The sequence below is a fragment of the Ambystoma mexicanum genome, chromosome 6p, assembly GCF_040938575.1.
Source record: "Ambystoma mexicanum isolate Mex_15411 chromosome 6p, UKY_AmexF1_1, whole genome shotgun sequence".
Lineage (NCBI taxonomy): Eukaryota > Metazoa > Chordata > Amphibia > Caudata > Ambystomatidae > Ambystoma > Ambystoma mexicanum.
The window spans coordinates 1,357,416,672-1,357,428,120 of NC_090935.1; the positions used below are offsets into that span (position 1 = coordinate 1,357,416,672).

General features: G+C 47.9%; 1 protein-coding gene across 1 annotated transcript in view; it reads left to right on the forward strand.

Moving 5' to 3' along the window:
* The window catches only part of ZDHHC21 (zinc finger DHHC-type palmitoyltransferase 21), a 325,920-nt gene extending 316,020 nt beyond the window's left edge, over nt 1-9,900 (forward strand). Inside the window, exon 8 of the mRNA XM_069626058.1 lies at nt 469-9,900. Coding sequence (XP_069482159.1) covers nt 469-601 — 133 coding nt within the window. The 3' untranslated portion in view covers nt 602-9,900. The remainder of the gene's footprint in view (nt 1-468) is intronic.
* The last annotated feature ends 1,549 nt before the right edge of the window (nt 9,901-11,449 follow it).

The window sequence follows — 11,449 nt, forward strand, 5'->3', positions numbered from 1 at the left end:
AGGAATGGGGCCAGGTTGGTGAGAGGTATGAATGCTGAAATATTTCCCTTTTTGAGCCTTGTTAATTGGCACTTGTACGTTTTTATTGTTAAACTACATCCACGTTGTGGTTATTAACTTTGCTCTGTCAAAAGAAACAGTGACCTCTTTCTCCATTTAAATGGGAGAGCAAAGAATTCCGGCGAAGGGAGGAAAGGTTGATGAGAAGGATGTGTGGGGTGGGGGCGTTAACTGGAGTAAAAACAAACACTTCTTTGTTGCTAAGTGTTCTGGCGAGGTGACGGCTAATCTCGGCAAGCGGCCCTGCCCTGATGGACTCGCTCGTCGCCATGTCACGTCGAATGAATGGTGTCTGTGGTGCTGAGGGCGTGATTGTGGCTTCCCGGCCATGCCAGTGTTTGTTTTCGGTGACTGATGCCCACCCCGGGAGTGCTGCCTGTCTCTGACTAATAATGCTGTCTTCCCCAGATCTCGGGCCCGGCGGCCGTGGCAGCAGACCTTCTCAGAAGTCTTTGGCACTCGCTGGAAGATCCTGTGGTTCGTCCCTTTCAGGCAGAGGCGACCACTGAGCGCGCCCCACCGCCGCGCCAATCCCGTCTAGGCAGATGGGGCCTCCTCGCTGCAAGAGCCTCTTGCAGGGTTTTTCCGACGGAGCTGCGGCAACCTTCGAGGCAATTAACACCCACCACCAACCCCCACCAACCTCAGACATCAGAAAGTGCCCGCGGGCTTTATTCTAATCACGCTCTTTATCCTGCCCTGGGAATCGCACCAGGTCTCTGTGTAGTTTCACGGGTTCACTTTTAAGCAGGCCTCACCTCAGGACTCTCTGCTCCAGCCTCTGAGTTCAGAAAAGCGGGATTTCTGATAACCGCATGGGGAGACACTGAAGGCTGTTCTTGTTCAAGATGGCTCCCCGGAGACCGTAAGCTTTCAAAGCGATTTACATTGTGTACATTATTTCCCCCCCTCAATTGTCAGAGAACATCATGACAATACAGCGTCAACGTTTGTTTTTGAAAATTCCTATTGCAGACGATTTTCTCCTCCAGTTAACCCTTTGAGTTTGACATCCAGTCACCCCCACACCCCTCTGCAGTCTGTGCGAAGATCCATGTTCACGGTGTGCGACATGACATTCCCGTGTCATCCATGTGTGTACATTCGGCCACTTATTCCACATCGTGGCTTCCTAGGCTAGGCCCCTGGAAGATGGGGGGGGGGGGGGGTGCATTGGCTGCCCACAGACAGGCCATTATGTTGCTTGCTGTCCACGGCCCTTCATGTATCTGTGATCTTGTGTTTCATACTTTGAAGGCATCCCCTTGAACTGCAGGCGCCTGAACCAGATACGAGGTTCCAAGTGCACACTCTTTCAGGGAACTGTACTGCTATATTTAGAACAATATTTACAGAATTTCGAGGTAGGGAATGGGGAATATTTTTTAAAGGCCTGTTTGTGAATGGAGATGTTTGCTTTCAGAGACCTTCATAATTGGGAAGCCGAGCCAGTGGCTTCTAGTAGTTGAGACTTCCTTGCTCCCGATCCTGCTCTACAGTGGCAGGCATCATTGTCCTTCCCTGAAATGTATGGTTTTGTTTTTCGCTGGAGGCTGCTGATGTTAAGAGGTCACTGCAAGGGGGCCGCAAGCCTACTTTCTACTTTTCCTTCTCAGTGGCTCTTCCTTGTATTTTTGCAGTTTGGCCAACCAGAAAATGTCCTTTTTTTTCCCCCGTTACTATGTCTGCCATATGAAAGGCCAGGGCAGCCAAGTGAAGGATCACCCCCGTTTATCTGGATCCGCTATTGGCATGCATTCTGCCGAAGTCTGGTATCATGGTGATTTCTCAATCCGGAATGTTCTCTTTCGCCGTCGGGTGAGGCAAACCTAGATAGTGTGCATCCGGCTGAACACAAACCCTTTGCTCAGCTTGATTTTTATTTTTCTGAAGGCAATCTAATCAAAAGTGCGATTCGGTTCCTTCCACACTGAAAGAGAAGGAAAGGGAAGAATTTCTGCAGAATTTGGTTTAAAAATTGTTTTTATCCAGTTCTGGTTTTTTAACCTACATACACATGGTGCAGGTTTGTAATGCACTTTGGCCTTCTCCATATAGTGTGTGAGTCTTCATTTAGCCTAGTTATCCTTCTCCTTATTTATTAGTTGCAATGCTTTAGTAGTGTTTGTGACCAATCGGTGCAGAGTTTTTGATGGGGGCTTTGTTAGGGAAGTACAAGTGGATCCGGTTTAGTCCCCTCGTAGGTAGGTCGGGACATTTCTTTTCCCTTTAACAGGGGTGTTTTGGACTGCAACTCCCATCAGCCCCAGGCAGATTAGTCAATGGTAAGGGATTGTTGGCGCTATGGTCCAAAACATCTGCCCTAGCCACACGTATTGAATCCGGTTCCCAGAAATGAGGAGGTGGATTCAAAACAACTGTGAGTGTGCCCATAATCACGCGTTTAGGCTTGTGTGCACGTGAGTCCAATGATTTAGGACTTTGTTTCCCCCCCCCCCGCCCCAATTATCTCAGTGACCGCATGTGTAGCAACCACAGATCGTTCAAACATGGCTACCTGTGCACCACGTTACGGGCAGATTTTCTAATGCTTGCCTTTTGTAGATGATGGACAATGTTGGGACAAAAGCAGAACTCCAGGCATTCCTGTACCTCAAGCCACTGCACCTCATTATGAACTCTGTTTGAGGCAATATTCCCTGCTTCCCAGATCACTGGCTGCCTACTTAAACTGTTCTCACACACATCTCAGGGGAGTGATATGTTATTTATTTTAAGTTCTTCTGTCAATTTAGGCCGATTTAGTCAGCTTTACTGCAACTGTTACTAGAATTGTATTTTGAGATGCGTACTCAACATGCTGCATTCAGCGCCATATTGGGTGGGGCATACTACCCCAATGCAGTAATGAGTTCAGGCACACTGCATGCCATAGGAATCATGGATAGATTAGAATTCACAATCCTTTCAATACATTTAATTTTGTCTTTCCCCGTTTTAGTGGATTCGATCAGGGGCCTTTTCTGCATGGACACAATTGTAGCAGTGTGTTTTATGTATAGATTAATCTATTGGGTTTTTTCATAGCCCCTCACAAAAGCAGACTATTTTTGCCGGATCCTGTCTTCACTGTTCTCAGCAATTACCTCTGAACATATAGCCTCGGGTATATTTAGTACGTTTTGCTACTGGTTAGATGTCTTTGGTGAAGGAAGGTAGACTGACGAGGAGACCGATGACGCGTCACGTGATGATTGTGTTCTAGATCAACTGGGCAGTGCCCGAGAGGAGCCCCTCATCACTAGTCCCCAGGAGAGGATACTCCTGTCCTTCACCGCTAGTGTGGCTACCAGAGCCGCGGCAGAGGGCTCACTTCTGAAATGACAGTCTTTGCCCCTACATCTACAGTGCCCACATTACCCCTTGCACAGGAATCTTTTCAGTTTGCGCCGTCCTTCCCTGGGTGACACCCATGCTTTTACTGGGGCCTAGTTTTGATTAAGCCCAACCATGGCGAATTTTACCAACACAACTTATCTCTGCCGAACATTTCGGGATGTTTGCTCCTACCGTTTTCTTTGTTTTAAGGGTGACTCTAGAGATGATGGCCTAAATGGCAGTACAAACCCTATAATTTTTGGTAAATGAGAGGGTAAGCGAGTTAAAATGCTCCTGAACCACTCATTGGGAAGCAGACTGCACAGCTCATCGGGGGATTTGCTGTTCTGATCATTTCTTGCTGTGATCTTCCTTCCAGTCTTGCGCTCCCAGGACCGGAGTCGCCAAGCATCATCTCCTCAAGCGCCTTTAATTTGCTGCTCGTGTTCTGAATCATTGAAGCCGTGTGCAAACGCCAGTGCTTTAGAAGTCCCGGTTTCAAAACCTCCAAATGATTGGAGGGACCATGTTCCTTTTTCATCACACCTGCTGCTTTGACGAGGAGCCTAGTGGTTAATGGGCTCGTGCGGCATCAGTGTTGCTTCCCGACTGTGTCTATTAAACTTTCATTTAGAGCTGGCAACATGGTCGGGCAATGGCATGTGTGGGGAGCTGGCGAAGGCTCCCGGCCTCAAATCACAAAGGGTCTCATACTGGGGAGTCACCGGTGCCTTGCATACAAAGTGATGGTGATAATAAGCAGCACAGGTCTTGCATGTATGCATAGTGCCCAGTTACCATCTAATACATCTGGGGGGACACACGAGTACCAACCTGCATGTTCTGGCATGTATTGGATATCCCCCAATTCTGCATAGCCATGATTTCCCAAAGGAAGTGGGATTGGTGTCATTACTGAAACTTGTTATAAAAACAATTTGGCCGATTATTCAGTTCAGACTTTTCTGCAGTTGGAGGTACTTTATGCCACCCACCGTTCTATCCACACAGCCCTCTGTCACCTAAATAGCTACCATATCAATGGCTAAAATGGATGTTTGTGGTGTTATCACCAGGAAGCATTCTACGAAGGTACTGTGCCTGTTTCTGCAGCTACTGAGCCTCTTTAAATCGGCTGCTCTAATCCGCGAGGGGTCTTCATAATGGCGTGACGAGCCTGCTGGCCATTAGGATTGCACCGGAGAGAGAGAGAGCGCTGCAGATTCAGTAGAATGGCGGACATCTACGAGCAGGAACACGCCACGTGGGCCGCAAGTGATTAGACACCATCTACTTGTTGGAGCCGCGTGCCCTGCCTTTCCATTCCCCTCTTGCGATAAATAGGGTGTATTGCCAGCGCGGTAACATGGGCTTGTTGCATTGTGATTTCGGGCAGTTGGCCAGCGTGAGTATAGTCTGCACATCTGGTCATTGACACTGGCACTTATAAGGCTTTTTCTATTCCTTCTTGTTCTTGTCCTGATGGCATGTGGCTTCAATGGGGAAATTATGGTGACTAGTAGCATGTCATCAAGGAGTCCTTACCAGTATTGTGTGCAGGCAGGGCTTCACCCAGTGACGGGACATTTTCCTCCAGTAGAACCATGCTTGAAGCATGTTTTGTTAAAATCAACGACATTATTGTCATTCTAGTGCCACTTCCTTAGAAAGAAAGTATCAAATTGTAGACTGGCATAAAACATCTTTGTGTGTAAACCAGGCCAGCCCCTTGTTTGTGCCTCACCTCTATGAACAAACGTCAGACATATTAAAAATGGTTTGCCCTTGCTAGAGGGCCTAGGACTGCCACATATTATTGCAAAGCGTCACTCCAGTATCTGTAAGTGTGCCCCAGGCCCTGTCCGCTCTGGTGGCTGGCTAATCCGCGAGCTATACGGACTGGGATAGCTCGAATATTAACCAAACGTCATAGCAATGCACACGGAGCCGGGGGCACAGCTGTCGGCACAGTGCCTCCTCACTTCATGGGAGCAGCATGCTGGGAGTACATAGCCGCAGGCCGAGCTCCCGGCGCCACGTTCCCTCTTTTCACGGGATCGCCACATTTAGAGTACACAGAACCACGGGCAGAGCGCTCAGCACTGCACTCACTCTCTTCATAGGAGTGCCTCGCTAAGAGCAGCCCCCAGGCCCACCTCAACACCCGGGCGCACCTGACAGACTTGGTATGGGCGCTTGAAACCCCCCCCCCCTCTCCGTACCCTAGCCGCAGGAATTTTTCGCCGGGCTGCATTTGACGGCCATGGCCCGGCCTCTCTTCCTTGCTGCACATGAACCACCGTGCTCAAATCAGATGCGGCCTTGCTGCTTAGGAAGCCACGCCCTCGTCTCGTCCCTCGGCGTGCATGTGCTCGTTTTGCATGTGTTTGCTCCTTAGCATGAGGGACTAAAAAATAAGCAATGTCTGCTCCTGCTGGTGGAAAGCCTAAAGATGTTCAATTAGATGTTTAAAAAAAAGATCCAATGTCACCTTTTCAGGCTTTTGAGCAACAGGTGGAGATACTACATTTTTCTTAACTTAAACGAGGGGTGCACTAATAGCTTTATAGACCACGCCCTCGAGCCGGACCCCTATCCCTCGTTCCACGCCCTTGCTTCAACCAGCCCTTTAACTTGGTCTTCAGGGGCAACTCCCCATGGAGCCCTTGTGCCGGGTCTATAAAGCTTAATTAAAGAACATTTTGCAGTGTGAAGAAAAAGAGGATAGTGCAAGGGTAGCTACTCCTTTTGGGGCCACTGTCTTGCCAATGTGAACACAGGCCATGTTACCTCAGATGGCTGACACTTATGGCTGGTCCATGGAGGACAGCCTGCCTACCCAATAGGTGTTTGTTTTATTTTCTTTCATTCTTGCCAGTTGACTTTGAGGTTGCTTTACTTGCTGTCAGGAATAGATTGCTAAAATGTTCTGTCACCGGGACTTGGTTTAACGGATTTCAAACCCACTCTCTGGTCATGTTTGTACACATACAGACATACCTGCTCAGATGGCGCACATTGCTTTAGAAATATTGATGTGCAGATTTCTAGGGTGATTCTTACGACACTTCATTGTGAATCAAGGTCTAACTTGTCTGTCCCTAATCAATCCGGCATTAAGCCCCTCCAGTTCCTTGAGCGCTGTCATCAGGCTTCTACTTTCTCAGGTGTGGCTGTTTGCCACTAGGGTGTAAGGACAGTACTCGGATCCAAAGTGAATATTTCATGCAACGTTTATCGGCAACGGTCTAAAACCACACTCCTTTTAGGCAGGTGATCTTTGCTTCTTGTCTGCCTCCTATGCTGCAAGTGCATTTACTACTGGGTAAAAAGCGCTCCTGAAGAGGGACGCTCCTTGGCTGAAAACCACTGCAGCTCATCATTTCTGACAATCAGGATCCAAGTGTGCTCGGCAGCCTCCAACCTTGAAGTAATCGTTCCATGGTCTGCGCTCCCCTTCTCCCCTTCAGTCTTCCCTCCACGCTGCGATCTGCAGCCCACCTTCCTCTCCTGTGTGTTTTATATTCAGTCCCTGTTTCTTACGGGTGAAAGTTGCATTGTAGGAGCTTTGCATTCGCTCATTAGTGCCTCTCTGTCCCTCATTGGTCATCTCTCCTCGCAGTCCCGCCCCCGGGCCTTGTGTATTCTGCATTGTCGGACCTTCCTCACATGCCATAGTATAACCCTGGCACATTTCAAAACCTTTTCATACACATGTCCCTGTGCACGTTCTTTATCATTTGCTACTGTTCATTTCTAGTCATTGTATACTTATATACTGGGAAATCTTTTTTTTAACATTTTTTTAGAATTATAAAATTGCTATGTCTTAAAGCGTTTTAAAACTAAAATAACTGAAGTGAAATAACGCGCACTGGAGTAATTAACATGAATGCCCATTGGTAGCTGGGCAAACTAAATACTGCACTAAAGGCATTTTCTAACAGATGTCTACCTTGACATATGTGTTCAGAGTTATTGGGCGGAACTCTAAGGAGAATGATTGTTGCTGCTACTTAACAAGTCATTCCATTTGTATATTTGTTCTGAAAATCAATGTGGGACCAAAGGAAAGAGAGCTGTAAAGAAAATAGGATTGGTGGAGAATTGAGTTTTAATGGGAGCAATGGGAGAGCCGTTCACAAGCTGGCAAGTGTTGCGAGACACAGCACTAGAGCATTAGTTCACTGTGTTGCTTGTTGCAGACGTTTAGAGCGAAGTAGTGCCTCACATTCATGCGTTTCACGATAAGTATTTGACCCAATGGGTGCCTGTGTTTACTGCACATATAATAACCACATTGTAATTCTCAGTGGAACTCGCTCAGTGTTCTCTAGGCTTCCAGCTGCTTGTTTTCTGATTTGAATGTGAAGACATGCAGTGTAGCCAACTGTGTGCACATGTTGGTTTCAGGGAATATTGCGGCCTTGCCACGGTTAGTCGGGTTGTTTGTCGCTAGCACTTGAAACGGAAGCGGAGTAGGGAAGCCATTGAAATACTTCAGCGCGTCTTGGGCAGAGTCCTGGAGGCCTTCTGCCCCCTCAAGTCGACCACGTTACATTCTGCTCCTTGTTGTCGGGGATGCTGATTTCATGGGAATGAAGGCCGCATTGGTGGCTCCCCGGACGCCTATCCCAATCTGCCAAGCTACTCCTATGCAATCTCATACCTGCCATGATTGGCTCTCTTCAGAATGAGGCTGACGGCCAGTCCGTTTCATATCCTACCTTGTGCAGACCCCGTCACCCCTTCCTCGTATCCTCTGCGTGATGGATGGCAGAGCAAGGGAAATGTGCTCCCAGTGTAGCCCCTGTCCTGCCAGTCTCTTTCCAACACGTCTGCTCCTTTCCCGGCCCTGCCTTATCTTGAGGGCTGCTGATCAGATGTCCTATGAACTATTTGTAATCGGAGGCTGCACAGGGACCCCCTGGGGCAGTGGACATTGTTGCAAAAACACGTGGCGCTGAGGGGGGCAGGGAGGGAGGGGAGGGGAAGGGATGGGAGGACTTCGAAAATATAGCCCGTATGCATTACATTTCTGCATGTGGATTACACGTTTTGATAATTTCCCAACCAAACACTAAGCGGCAGCAATTCCACTGGTTTGCTACACGGAGGGCAACTTGGATCTAAGAGTACAGGCGTCACCATAGGCGTTGCTAGGGGGGGGGCTATAACCCCCGTGTCTTTTGGTTGTAGCCTCGGATAGAGACTCGGGGGCTAGAAGCAAAAGCCTAGCTAGCCCCGAGTCCTGACATTCCCGACATTAGCGTAGCCCCAGATCTTTTCCACACCTGGCACCACCCTTGGGCGTCACTAGGTGAATCGCACTTTTTTCCTTTCACATCCTGATTCCTCCGGACATACACTGGGGAGAACTGAAACAAGCCTACAGTGATGTTTAAAGAACATGTTTCCTTGAATATACTTTACAAGGTGCTGGGCACTCTGAAATATGCACAATGTCCTAAGGCCGTGCAATGCCCACAGCCATGCGGACATTCCATTTTGAATGACAATCATGAGTTATTATGCTGAAATTACAAACTGGTTTGAAATTAACTTTGTTTTCAACAAAATGTTTAAGACAAAATAAACTCTGGGACCTCGTTGCAGAAATGTTGCACTTGTGCGCCGATTTTTTTTTTTTTGCATGGTTTTGGCGCTGGAGAAAACTTGCCCCGGTGCAGACTTGCCTTGAAAGAATATGTTCTTGCACAAAGCCAATCTTTGTCCAAGCGTTCATGCCCTGCAAAATTATTCTTGCACTTGTGCAACGTGTCTGTAATGACGCCCCAGCACGATTAGCGGCCCCAAAGAATATTGTGCCAGTCCGAATAACACTTTGGGTTACTCAGGTTTGTAAAACATAGCCTGGTCTTGCAGAGAAATCATGCAAAGTCTTTTGGGATTTGAATTGTGCTTTTACCATGTGCTGATTGGCAGGTTAGAAATAAGTGCTGTACTCTGAACTACTTACTGATTGCGCCAGTGCGCTTCTGTGTCAGCGGCTAGGAGGCCTTGCTGGTTGGGGCCTTTACAATGGACACTGTGTTGATGCTTTGTCTCATTTCATATGCTGTACTTGTGATTCGTTGCTAATGTGCTCTCAGCCACTTCTCTACAGAATTTGGAGTGTGACCATAATGTTACGAGGTGAAATGTGGCAGACGGCCTTGAAATTATGTAAGGGGGGGGGGGTGGCGACATACCATTCTGTCTGAAGGAGTAGGCCGTGGGAAAATTAAATGAAAAAAGAAAAAAAATGCACTGCACCGGCATGCAGCAGGTCTCCCTTTCATCCGATTGTGAATACTGTGTCTAGACGATCAAAAACAATGGCTTTATATTTATTTGCGTGATTTTTCTTTTTCATATTGCCACTTTTTTCTTTACCAAATGTCTTAAAGTTGAAATGTCTTTTTTTTTTACTTTGATTGAAATGCTTTATGTATGTATATTTTTAAATATTGATTTTAAATAAATATTTTTGAAAGTGAATGAGTGGAATTTCTCATTTCATTGTCTCGATGCATCATTCAGCAAAGTATTTAACCTTCTGTAAATACTGGCAGTGGGCCCTGCAGCCCATAACAATGCGTCTATGTACTGTATAAAGGGATACTTTTCTTGCACTCGAAACACTCGGATGCACAGTAAATCTTGTGAAAGTAAAGTACAATGCTAACCCATGAGATGCAACAATATTTAAGTTTACACTTTGTGTGCACTACATAGAAGGGTGTGGGGAGTGAAACCGAATTCTTCATTTCGTTGCAGAAATCATGGTAGCGAATACACTGGGAAAAGGAGAACGTTGGTTTCATGTTTTATGATTTGATGGGGAAAATAGATGCGCTCAAATGTAAAACCAGCATTGGCAAAACATCTGGTGTGAACATCTAACACGATTCACATGAGGATAGCAGTACTGTCTAATCTAAAGAGGCCTCTCCGCGTGCGCAAATGAGCCCTGGCTGATTTCTGCAGCACGCATTAAAGGTGTTCGAGAAGGAACAAGTTACTTACTTACCTGTAACTGTTGTTCTCCAGCATGGGTCTGGCATGGATTGACATGCTCATGAATATTCCCCGTCGTCAGGCCGGGAATCCTCGGTATAGAAAAAAATCAGTATCAGTTTCGTTTCTGATCTGTCTTTCTTAGTAGTAACCAATCACTGGTCTCTGGGTCATACTGCCCCCAGCCAATGACTGCCCTCTCCCTAAGCCCCGCCTCTGGCAGCCATCCTCAGATTTTTACCGCACGTTCAAGTGTTGGGAGTCCTCGTGCTGTAGCTCTCGAGCTTTTGCTGCGTTTTCGCGCTTTTTCAGGAGATTTTTCTCATTTTTCGGTTAAATAGAGCCTCAAGCTCCACCGTTTCAACATCCGATCAACGGGGATCAGTTTCGGAGTTTTCTACGCCCCTCAAGGGTGAAGTTTTTGTCGAGTTACGCTTTTGGAGGATTCCAGAAGTTCCGAGGCCTACCCCGGACATGGCCCAGGAGAAAGGAAGCTAGACGCCAGGGAAGCTGTTCAGGACCTGCCCTGGATGCCAGCTTCAGAATGTTTTCAAGGAGGACGAGCATTCGTTATGCCTCTACTGTCTCCATGAGGACAAGACGCGCACGGAGAAGGACTGTGCGTTTTGTGGGAACATGTCGGAGCGGACCATGAAGGATCGCCACCTCCGACTCGTCAACTGGCTGGAAGGGAAGAGCCCGTCAGGCGAGAAGAAGAAAAAGAAGTCCGAGCGGTCTTCTAAGTCCTGTGAGGGCGCCCCGGCGACGGGGGCCCAACAAAAGGCTAAGCACCGCGAGTCCCCGGGCACCGGGAGCACCAAACGGTCAGGCTCCTTGGCTGCCAGGCAGGGCGCATCCTCCCCGGCGCCATCAACCACGAGCCAACGCTCTGGCTCGGGTAAGAGGAAGTCCGAGAAGCCGGCAAAGCTTCTGGTGAGGCCCCGGTCGATCTCGAAGATTCCCGCAGCGGGGGAGCGAGGCTCGGACCCTCTCCCCAAGGTGAAGGCCCCAGGCGTCCATAAGGTGACGA